This window comes from Spinacia oleracea, chromosome 4 (genome assembly GCF_020520425.1).
Source record: "Spinacia oleracea cultivar Varoflay chromosome 4, BTI_SOV_V1, whole genome shotgun sequence".
In the NCBI taxonomy this organism is placed as follows: Eukaryota; Viridiplantae; Streptophyta; class Magnoliopsida; order Caryophyllales; family Amaranthaceae; genus Spinacia; species Spinacia oleracea.
Window position 1 is genome coordinate 176,170,820 of NC_079490.1, and position 11,696 is coordinate 176,182,515.

General features: G+C 34.8%; 2 protein-coding genes across 3 annotated transcripts; one reads left to right on the forward strand and one right to left on the reverse strand.

The window, feature by feature from the left end:
- Nucleotides 1–42: 42 nt before the first annotated feature.
- LOC110777389 (translation initiation factor IF3-1, mitochondrial) lies at nt 43–5,931 on the reverse strand. Of its 2 annotated transcripts, none has more exons than XM_021981990.2 (8): nt 5,528–5,931; nt 5,321–5,411; nt 4,497–4,564; nt 3,833–3,931; nt 3,495–3,551; nt 3,079–3,147; nt 1,679–1,741; nt 43–1,584 (listed from the first exon to the last, which is right to left on the reverse strand). In XM_021981990.2, exons 1-8 carry the CDS (start codon nt 5,756–5,758, stop codon nt 283–285), a joined length of 1,980 nt encoding a protein of 659 aa, XP_021837682.2. In that variant the 5' UTR covers nt 5,759–5,931; the 3' UTR covers nt 43–282. The 2 variants fall into 2 exon arrangements, with proteins under 2 accessions (XP_021837682.2, XP_021837683.2); XM_021981991.2 differs by having other exon boundaries at nt 5,505–5,670.
- A 403-nt stretch (nt 5,932–6,334) lies between these two features.
- LOC110780948 (protein FAR1-RELATED SEQUENCE 5-like) lies at nt 6,335–11,696 on the forward strand. The gene is made up of 7 exons (XM_056842697.1): nt 6,335–6,830; nt 7,560–7,989; nt 8,456–9,026; nt 9,431–9,714; nt 10,044–10,438; nt 11,065–11,288; nt 11,391–11,696. The coding sequence occupies exons 1-7, from the start codon at nt 6,335–6,337 to the stop codon at nt 11,694–11,696; spliced, it is 2,706 nt and encodes a 901-aa protein (XP_056698675.1).

Genomic DNA, 11,696 nt, shown 5'->3' on the forward strand with positions numbered 1-11,696 from the left:
ACTTCGGAAAAAGTAAATTAACATGAATAATTTGCCAAACTCTGCAGAAAGAACCCAAAATTAAAAAAAAAAAAACTGCGGTAATATTGTGCTTATACAATACAAGTATTAGTACAAACCCTGGAGAACAACTTTCTTACCCCCTCTCAACAAGGGCACAGGAAAATTTGAAACAAAAAATAAATAATAATCCCCATGATTTGAACCAGTAAGTAGAATGAATAATTATCATTGAATCGTTCTTTCACCAGGTGTGTTCTTCTCTGGTACAAAATTTGAGCTCTATTTACTAAATATACCCCATTTCTTATCAGGGGACACTGATTTTTGGGGGCCATCAGGTCTCGATATAGGCGGGTTCAAAGTACCTGGAGCTTTACCTGGGCCAGAGTTTCTTGTAACATCTGAAGGGCTGACACTATTGGGAATGTCAGCATCTACTTTGGTACTGCTAAATGTACCAAAACCTGTTGCCTGGGATCTAGGACTACCAGTATTACTAGGCGGCTGCCGGTGTCCAATAGATCCTGATAAGTTACTATTAGGATGACTCGGTCGATTTTGAATCTCATCCCTAGGCTGAGGAATCTCATTTGGAGGAAGACGGGACTTAATAGGTGGGGATCCTTCCAGTCCACCTATCCTCGAGGGTTTAGGTAGATCTACTGTTGCACTGCTAAATGTACCAAAACCAGTATTACTAGGCGCCTGTTGGTGTCTAATGGAGCCCGATAAGTTACTATTAGGATGACTTGATTGATTTTGAATTTGACTCTGGCGTGGAGGAAGCCTGGAATTCATAGGTGGGGATCCTTCTAACCCACCTAGTCTGGGGGCTTTGGGTAGATCTACCGTTGTACTGCTAAATGTACCAAAACCTGTTGCTTGGGATCCAGGACTACCGATATTACTAGGCGGCTGGTGGTGTACAGTGGAGCTCAACGAGTTACTGTTAGGTTGACCTGATCCAATCTCGCCCTTACGTGGAGGAATCTCATCTGGAGGACCGCGGAAATTAGTGGGTGGATGAACTTTGGGGTGAAGGTGAGATTGGGGCTGGGTTTCACTGTTAGGGAATCTCATAGGAATCTTCACAGCTGAAGCATTATTTGCTGCACTTTTGGCATACCTATTTCCAGTTTCCTGTGCCACATTTGGACCACCAAAGCTGGGCACTACAGGAGGAGTGGATCTTGACGCACTATTAGCGAAGGTAGAAGAGGTTCCTTTGCTGTCAAACGGCATTTGCTTCTCCTGAGAGCTGGCGCTCCCCTTCACATCATGGCTAAGATCAAACACTTCAGCAAAGTTCTGGTCTACTGCACTAGAAACTGAAGTATCTGACCATGCAGATTCTTCTTCACATTGCAAGGATGCTTCTACTTCTTCATCGTTATCCATGTCAAATTCTTCACTGTATGCTTCTTTCCCCAAATCTGCAGCGGTGGCAGTATTATGGATCTTAGGGCTGGCAGCAGTTTTATCCTTGGAAGTCTTGCCTCCTTTCTTCGACATTCCAAATTTCACATGCCTGACAATTAGAAACGTCGGTCTTTCTTCTTCGACAAATGCTTCATCTTCAATCTGTATCATTTCAGATTGGAGAAACAAACACAACTGAGAACCAGAGCTCTGAAAGTGGTGAAATACTGAAATACACAAAGTACAAGGTCTCTACCAGAGCAGAAATTTGAGAAAGAGTTCCAGTTAAATCTTGGTCTTCGGTACCGGTAACCATACACTGGATTCGAATCAAAGAGAATTAACCAATTAGTGTCATACAATAAAACAAAGGCAAGAGATGCATACTCCGTATTAAAATTTCAGGAATATAATTGTCTATAACAAGAATTCAAATGCCAGCACTTCACTTTCAACAACATTCAGCGAAAATCATTCAACCCCTCACAACTTCAAGAGGTATTTCTACATTCTAGGAGTCTACGGTAATCTTCAACATATTCCAAGCAAGGGAGGGTGTGAGGGAAAGGGAATGGAGAACCTACTCCATGAGTCCATGATCAGACGGTAGTTTAATATATGATGTTATTCAGCATGCCAGCTCCCCAAACAATATTTTGAATGTCAGGGATCCAGTCTTCGAAAAGCATCCAAATTGGCGTTCACTGCATTGGAAAGAAAACCTTCCTACTATGCAATGTTTTGGGTTCAATTATGCTTTTTGTTTTTGTTTAATTTATCCTGTACCAAACTATCCCAATTGTTTCCTCTCCATATTTCTATTTCATTTAACAGTTTTGCATTATTATTGGTATCCCTACCAGGTACCTTTCGGGTACGAGTACTGTACGGGTACCTCAAGGAAACGTCCAGGATTCATCTCTAAAAAATCGGGTAAGGTCAATTGATATGTTTACGGTCAACGGTTGAGCCGAGTACGTTTAAGGGACGTTTCGGGCCACAAATATAAATACACACTAAAAAAAGGGGAATTAATAGGTCAAGCTAGGCATTCTCTAGCCTCCATCTCTCGACTACCTCTCTGTTTGTGGAGGATTTATTTATAAGTAGTTGCTTTATGTTATTGTTTCTTGCCACTGCCGTCTTTGTGCCTTACTACTGCTAGTGCCATCTTTGTGCCTTATTGTTACTTCTTGATGTTGTTGTTGTACGGATTAAAATGGCTGTAATTTATTTTCTCCTATGGTTCGTAACAAATTCTTTAAGGCATTGGCCTAATCAATATATAATCACTTGTTAAGAAAAACACAGTGTCCCATATTTCCATAATTTGATTCTTATGATTGATTTGTTTATTTAATTTATTTTTGTTTTGATTTTTTTTCCGTACCTGTTTCTTGAAATTTTGATTTTTCCATTTTCCGTCCCTGTATTTGTCCCCGTTTCCGTGCTACCGAGCTAGGAGACTAAAGTATAATATGCCCTAGCTATTAAGTTTGACGTTGGCCGTACAAGCTTTATTTGACCTTAGTTTAAAGCTTACATGATCTTAGAGGACTTTTTTTTTTAATTCAATGTCAAGTCATTAGTCACTGCACCCCCCCCCCCCTCCCCCAACACACACGCACACCAACAAAATCATAAATGTGCAATTACCTTTACTCGGTATCCACGTTCCATCAGTCTCTTAATTGTGTCTGCTTTGATCTTAACATCCTTCGATTCCTGGAGCAAGGAAATCAACAAGCTGATTACGAATATAACAAGTCTCAAAATATAAATGCTAACGTCGCACAATGCTCAAATTTTTGCTAGTATATAACATGGGACAAAGTATCTCAAAGAGGGTAAATGATTATTATAGGGCCTTCAAATGATATGCAGAAAAAAAAGGGATAAACTACTATACACAGGAAACACATCTCTCGAATCTAAACAAAGCTACTTGCAGTAATGTTTGATACTTGATTCTTGGAAATTACAACAAAAAAATTCAAACAAGTAGTTAAATTCACACAAATGTAGATGGTTAGCTTTGGCAAGTAGCAATTTTCTAGATTGCAAAAACTTACGCTCTTTGCAGAAACACGGATTTCTTTGCAACCTCCTCTCTTTAAACTCCCAGCAGACTGCAAAAGAACAACAAACACATACAGATATTACAAGACTGGTTTCTAGAAATATGTTATTAGAATAACGTCAAAAGCATTATACAGTCCAGGGTTTCTTATAAAGGATAAAAGTTATACTATAAAAAAGAGGAATCAACAAATAAAATTGAATGCACTTGAAGAAGATTTTACTCAACTTTCCGAGAAACCAAGTAACCTTCTTAAGCAAAGCTATAATAATACATATTAATACATGCCAAAAAAAAAATATGAAGAGGGACACCATCCCTATCTCAAACCTTTATCTTAGCACGCTCTTTTTCTCTAACTTGTTTCTTGTACCGCTCTCGTTGATAGTCCACGATTTTGCAAACAGGAGGCTTCGCAAGACGGTCAACCTGTGAACTCACAAACACACCAGACCTCTATAATACCAGAAAATATGAAATATTGACAAATAAATATATTGATAAATAAATCAACGAAGTAGCTCAAACGAAAATTAAACGATGGGCTTGGAGACTGATCAACACTGGATCTAAGAGGGTCAATCATGGAGAAGAAAGAGAAACTACGGGTAATGATAATAAGAAAAGGTCAACTTGGATGATGAACTTGGTGAAAACTGATGGATCCCAGGACTTCAATTAGCTGAGACAATTTGAACAATTTGTGGATATTATCTCAAATAACTTCCGTGCTTCCACGACGAGGGGGTTATGCAGATTCTAAATTCTACTTGTGAGTTAACCAGAGAAAAGCATGACATTGCATTCAGACAAGCAAATATTTTCTTGTCAGATCATAAACTGAAAGCAAAAAACAAAATCATACAACCTAATCAAAGGAAATACTGTATGCCAATAATTTAACCATTAAACATGTTATCCACATTTTTAGAAAGAATACTACTTTCACCCTTGTAACTTGTATGGAATGTAAAACAATAATAGGAACATTTACCTCAACTAAATCAAGATCGAGATTCTTTGCACGTGTCAGAGCATCATGTCTTGACATAATAGTATGTCCTGCAAGTATGAACAACACATACAAAATCAACCTCACAAACCCCTTGGAATATACTGTGCGTTGCCTTTCTATTTCGTCTAAGGCTATGTTCTATTCTAACTTACTTCACTTATTTCAAGAAAATAAGTTAACTTCAGGAAAAATAGTTGTTATCCAAGTTCAGTTTACACCTCAAAAATTTACAAATTGCTAATAAGATCAAATTAGTTCTGATAAGTTATGTTCAGACCTTCAGGGATAATTAGAATTAGATCCTATGACTATAAGTGAGAAACAGGTGAATATAAGACACCCTAATTCTCACTCCTTTCATCCAAACAGTGACAAGTTAAGTTTTAAGGTAAAATAATGTTTTTTCTATGACAGGTAAGGTAAATTCAACAATGCATAAGCTTCTAAAAAAAAGTCTCCATCCTTATCAGTCATCGCATACAGGGTACGAAATACAAAATGGTTAGGGCAATAGGCGAGCAAGGATGATTAAGTTTATATTAAACATCATTTTTGGGATAAATGAATAAAGAGTTCTCTCTCAATAGCATGTAAAGTTTGAATATCAACGCATACACATTATGACTCTGAACGCAACAATTATTATGGAACCCTCATCACAGAACATCAACATACTCATACAATGTATAAATCATACTTCAACATAATTCAATTAACCAAAATCTCCAAAGGCTAATCAAATAATCAATAGACAATACAATCTTATTAAAGTATTATTATAACAAGTACACAAAATTTCATACCTTCATCAGTTACAACCCTTAAAATATCCGTTTTAATCTCTTCGTTAATCCGCGGTCGGCTGGGATTAACTATTTCCTCCTTCTTCTTAATCTAACAACATACAAAATCAACAACCAGTAATTAGTTTCTATGAAATCCCTAATTCTCAAAGAGAATACTGAAAAAAAATTCCAGAAAACTAACCGAAAGTGAATCACGAAAACAACCTGAACTGGAGCCGCAAAGAATCGAACCCTAGAATTGAATAATTCATCCCGACGTTGAGAAACAGAGCGGATTCTCGAAGAATTTGTGAGGAAAAAATAATCTGATACTCTTTGCGATGCTGCTGTTTGATTGGCAAGCCGAGGTGCGGGAATCTGGAAGTAATATCTTTTGAAATGGTGGATGAAATTGTTCGGTTTTACCTCTTTGATTCTACAGAAAATTGCCGTCATTTTCGATATTTTGGGTTTAATGATCGGAAAATGGAGCAATTTAGATGAAAATTTGCGGCATGTAATAAGTGTTCTTGAGGTCGCACTACCTAGGCAAGGTTTAAGAAATGGCACCGTAAAGATATTGTGACTTTGTGAGCCCTAACTCCATGAGCTCTACGACAGTGGAAAGGACTCTAATTTTACAAGTGGGAAGAAGGTAAGATCATATCAATTGGCCGTTTGGCTCAGTGGTGATTGAGGCTGCAGCGCGTTTTCTGTCAGGCGGCCTGACGGCCACGCGCCTGTCAGTCCGCTGACTCCCCCACGCGCGCGTGGGCTTCACGCGCCACATAAATACGAAACAACGTGTTTTCTTTCTCTCTCTTCCTCCTTCCTCCTTCCTCCTTCCTTCTTCACAACAGCGACATCCTTTCTCAAACCCTAATCTAATTTCGGGAAATTATTCAGCTTGCTCCGCCGCAATCGCCGCCAACAACTTTCAGATCCGACATGGGCGACGGCGGTTATGAGCAATTTCAACCACCAATACCGATATTTCCGCCACAATCACCGCCGACAAATTTCAGATCAGACATGGCCGACGGCTTTCAACCATCACCACCATTATTTCAGCCACAATTTCAACAACCAACACAGATGTTTCCGCCACAATTTCAACCACCGAGTTTTCAACCTCGCCACCTTCAACATTCTCCTCGATTTGTAACACCACCGAATTTTCAACCTCGCCACCTTCAACATCCTCGATTTCTACCACCACCGATTTTTCAACCTCGCGACCGTCATCCTCCTCCTCGTTTTCAACCTCCTGCGCGATTTGATAACCCTAACCAAAGCGACCTTCATCCTCCTCCTCGATTTCAACCTCCTGCCCGTTTTGATAACCATTATCAAAGCGATCTTCATCCTCCTTCTCGATTTCAACCTTCTGCGCAATTTGATAACCCTAATCAAAGGGCTTTTACAACATTGCAGCAAGTAACTACTGAAACAAGTTCTGGAACAAAGGAAAACACATCTGAAACAAGTTCTGCAACAACAGGAGAAACAACATCAGCTTATTTTTCAGGTTTTAAAATTAATTTAATGAATATAGTTAACTAATTGATTACTTGTCGTAACTAATTAGATTGTGCAATTAACTAAGCGGCTAAAAAACTAAACAAATTGGTTAACTAATTGCTTTGAAAGAATCACTAACTGGTAAAAATAGTGAACTAATTGGATAATAAACTAAATAATATATAAAGGAACTTAACTAATTAATATCAATACTAAAATAATTTTTTTTAAAGCTACTTTTCAAATTTCATTTTTCACTAAGTTAACCATTACCATCATTTAGGTAACCTTTTCCACCAAATAGTTAACTTTTTGAAGCAACTAGTTAACCTTTTCCACCAAATAGTTAACTTTTTGAAGCAATTAGTTAACTTTTATCATCAATTAACTTTTTGAAGCAACTAGTTAACCTTTTCCACCAAATAGTTAACTTTTATCATCAATTAGTTAACTTTTATCATCAATTAGTTAACTTTTATCATCAATTAGTTAACTTTTATCATCAATTAGTTAACTTTTATCATCAATTAGTTAACTTGTACCATCAATTAGTTAAGTTGTTCCCTTAATTAGTTAACTTGTAACATCAATTAGTTAAGTTGTTCCCTTAATTAGTTAACTTTTATCATCAATTAGTTAACTTGTTCTCTCAATTAGTTCAATTGGTTAACTAATTTCCTGAATTATGTAAATAATTAGTTTCTTTTGTTAATTATTACTTTTGTTCATTTTACAGGTTCAAAAGATATTTGGAACGATTTAACAGAGGATGATATTAGAGGACCTTTGACTGGATATACTGGCACTGTAGATGAACTACATGAACTTTATGACAAACATTCAATACTTCTTGGATTTTCAATAAGAAAAAACACATTAAGGAGAGATCAAAAAACGGGAGAGATAAAGGAAAGATACTTTTGTTGTTCAAAGGAAGGAAAGAGAAAGGAAAACACAAAGAACACAAAGAAAGAAGAAGCAACTGTATCAAGTGAGAGCAAACAGAAAGAGCAGTCAAAGAACGCAAGGCAGCAAAACCTTACTAGAACAGGGTGCAACGCATCTATACGATTGAAGTTACAAAATGATGGAAAGTTTATAGTCTTTCATCATGTTATAGAACACAATCATGCCTTAACAAGAGAGTCACTGCAAAACTTTGAAAGGTACAAAACAAAATACAAGTAATTAGTTAACCATTAAATATATTTAGTTAGGCTTTGACATTAATTACTTAAGCGTTTAAATAATTTTGTTTTAATAATAAACTAGATAAAACAGTTACTTACCTTTTTCCATCAATTACTTAACTTTTTTCATAAATTAGTTAACCTTTTCCATGCATTAGTTAACTTTTTAAAACATTTAGTTAATGTTTTGCATCAATTAGTTTACTTTTTACCTCAATTACTTACTTCCTAAAACCATAAATTAACTTTTTCATCAATTAGTTAACTTTTTCAATCAATTAGTTACGTTTTTGCATGAATTAGGTAACTTTTATTTTAATAATATATTAGTTATTTACCTTTTACAACAAATAGTTAACTTTTTGCATATATATTAGTTAACTTTTTGCATATATTAGTTAACTTTTTACAACAATTAGTTAACGTTTTGCATCATTTCCAGATCACAAAGAAAAATTGATGAAGAAAAGGGAAAAGTAATTGAAGGACTCACACTATCAGGAATAACACCAGCAAATTCCTATAGATATATGTGTAATGAAGCTGGCGACGCAAGGGTCGTTGGACACACATTAGTTGACCACATGAATTTCACAAGTAGATTGAAAATGAAAAGACTAGAAGGAAAAGATACACAAGCAGTTGTGAACATGTTAATTAAGAGAGGAGAAGAAGATCCAAACTTTTATTTTCGAGTAAAGGTGAACGAGGCAAACCAAGTAATAAGCATGTTTTGGAGGGATGGAATGATGCAAGAAGATTATGACATATATGGTGATGTCTGTGTCTTTGACACAACTTTCAGAACAAACAAATACAATTTAGTTTGTGCGCCATTTGTAGGTGTCAACAACCATTGGAGTAATGTGATGTTTGGTTGTGCTTTTATTGCTGATGAGAAGACACACACTTTTGTGTGGCTATTGGAAACATTTCTGGACTCTATGGGAGGCAAAGCACCTATAACTATCTTTACAGATCAAGATCAAGCAATGGCAAATGCTATTGAACAAGTAAGAGTGTATTAACTATTTGGGTTTTATAGTTAACTAATTGCTAAAAATTGTTAACTATTTGCTACTGGTCTTTAACTAATGAGTTGAAAAGTTTAACTAAATTGATATCCATTCATCAGTTACTTTTTCCATCAATTAGTTATCTTATTACATACATTAGTTAACTTTTTGAATCAATTAGTTAACTTTTGCAATGAATTAGATAAGTTTCTGCATGAACTAGTTAACTTTTGTTTTAATAATATATTAGTTACCTTTTTGCATGAATTAGTTAACTTTTTGCATGAATTAGTTAACTTTTTGCATCATTTTCAGATTCATAACTAATACAGAATTATGTTCTGACTTAACTATATAGTTTAAATTCTTAACTAATACATCATTCATCAAAAAAATTGCAGGTATTTCCTAATACAAGACATAGATTATGCTTATGGCACTTACAAAAGAATGTTGTGTCAAGATTTGGAGACTTAAAAGCTGACAATACATTCAAAGACACATTCAAGAAGTGCTTATATCGTTGTTACAATGAAGAAGAATTTGAAACCACTTGGTTTGACATGATTACTAAGTATAACCTTCAAGATCATGATTGGTTTACAAATCTCTATACAATAAAAGAAAAATGGTGTACAGCTTTGAACAAAGATTTTTTCTCAGCTGGAATATTGTCTTCACAAAGGTAAATGCTTAAATAAAAGAAGTCCACTAATTTTTTAATGCTAAACTAATTGCTCAGAATAATTCACTAATTGCTATAAATACTTCACTAATTACTATGAATACTTCACTAATTGCTTTGAATACTTCACAGTGTTTAACTAATTGTTTCATCTACTTAACTAATTCCTTTGCCTGCTTAACTAATTAATCAGAAAGATTAACTAATTAAACAAAATGTTTAACTAAATGTTTCACCTTCTTAACTAGTTCCTTTGTTTGCTTAACTAATTCCTGTACCTGCTTAACTAATTAAATAAAATGTTTAACTAATTCAATCTTGTTACACAGGAGTGAGAGCACTAACAATGCTATTGGATTTAAAGGGAACAAATCAACTTCACTAACAGAATTCTTTCACATTTTTGGAGCAACAGTGGATCGTTGGAGATATCAAGAAGATCAAAATGAATATGATTGTGGAAATGCTTTGCCTAAATCTGATTTTCCAATGGTCGGAATGATAAAACATGCGGCAAATGTTTACACACTTACATTGTTTAGAGATTTTGAAAAAGAATTCAAGTATGCAATGGGTTGCATCTCAAATGTCAACTACATCAATGGAAATTTCTTTGGTTACAAAGTGCAACATGAATCTTGGCCTGAACATACTGCCCATTATGTAGCATTTGATCCAACAACAAATTCCATTAAATGCACTTGTAGGAACTTCGAAGAATCAGGTTAGTTAATGCTCTTAACTAATTGCATTTTTACATACACTATCAATTAGTGAACTTTTTCTATCAATTAGTTAGCTTTTTCCATGAATTAGTTATACTATTAAGTTACCTAGTTTTGTATTCACTTCAAATAGTTTGTTGTACAATTAGTTAACTTTATTCATCAATTAGTTTACTTGTACCATCTATTAATTAATTTTTTCATCAATTAGTTAACTTTTTCTAACAATTAGTGAACTTTTACTATCAATTAGTTAGCCTTTTCCATGAATTAGTTATACTATTCACGTACCTAGTTTTGTATTCACTTCAGTTAGTTTGTTGTACAATTAGTTAACTTTATTCATCAATTAGTTTACTTGTACCATCTACTAATTAATTTTTTCATCGCTTAGTTAACTTTTTCTATCAATTAGTGAACTTTTTCTATCTATTAGTTAGCCTTTTCCATGAATTAGTTATATTATTAAGGTACCTAGTTTTGTATTCACTTCAGTTAGTTTGTTGTACAATTAGTTAACTTTATTCATCAATTAGTTAACTTTTTCTAACAATTAGTGAACTTTTACTATCAATTAGTTAACTTTTTCATCAATTAGTTAATATTTGGATGTCACAATATGCAGGATGGCTATGTTTCCATGCAATACGAGTTCTACATATACATTCTATTGTCAACATTCCAGAGCAATACATTTCAAAAAGGTGGACAAAGTTTGCAAAAAGTGAAGTATGGAAGAGAATGGAACATAGAGAAGATAATGGAACAGAAAAGAGAAAAATTACTCCATGGCGTTATGAGATGGCAAGAAATTTGTACAACTTGGTTATTAACTGTCAAGGGAGTGAAGCAGCTAAAAAGTTTTTAATAACTATTATTTAACTAATACATAACAATAAATACTAAATACTTCAAGAGTCTAACTAGTTTGCTTTAAATCTTAACTAATAGGTGCTTAAAGAGGCTTATGCTCATGCTAACGAAAGCATAAATAAGGTTCTAGAAAAAGAAAAAGCAGCAGAAAAGGAGGCAGCACAAAAGGCACAAGACGATGTTGAAGCACAACAAACCACAATCAACATAGCACCGTCTACATCATCATCATCATCAAATGCACCACAAATAATAGTTGAAAATCCACCACTAGTGAAGACAAAAGGAAGAAGTAAAAGAAAAAAAGGATTCTTTGAGATAAGGACATCGTCAACAGCACCTACAGAATTTGGAACTTTTACACAAAAAGAACAACTTTTTTAG

What these genes read in the sequence shown, in the direction of transcription:
- LOC110777389 (XM_021981990.2), bottom strand. Translation starts at nt 5,758, where the DNA reads ATGACGGCAATTTTCTGTAGAATCAAAGAGGTAAAACCGAACAATTTC. An exon ending in TCGATCTTGATTTAGTTGAG is followed by an intron (nt 3,932 to 4,496) that starts GTAAATGTTCCT and finishes GTGAGTTCACAG; the next exon opens with GTTGACCGTCTTGCGAAGCC. An exon ending in TCCGTGTTTCTGCAAAGAGC is followed by an intron (nt 3,148 to 3,494) that starts GTAAGTTTTTGC and finishes TCCTTGCTCCAG; the next exon opens with GAATCGAAGGATGTTAAGAT.
- LOC110780948 (XM_056842697.1), top strand. Translation starts at nt 6,335, where the DNA reads ATGGCCGACGGCTTTCAACCATCACCACCATTATTTCAGCCACAATTT. An exon ending in AACATCAGCTTATTTTTCAG is followed by an intron (nt 6,831 to 7,559) that starts GTTTTAAAATTA and finishes TTCATTTTACAG; the next exon opens with GTTCAAAAGATATTTGGAAC. An exon ending in TTAACTGTCAAGGGAGTGAA is followed by an intron (nt 11,289 to 11,390) that starts GCAGCTAAAAAG and finishes CTTAACTAATAG; the next exon opens with GTGCTTAAAGAGGCTTATGC.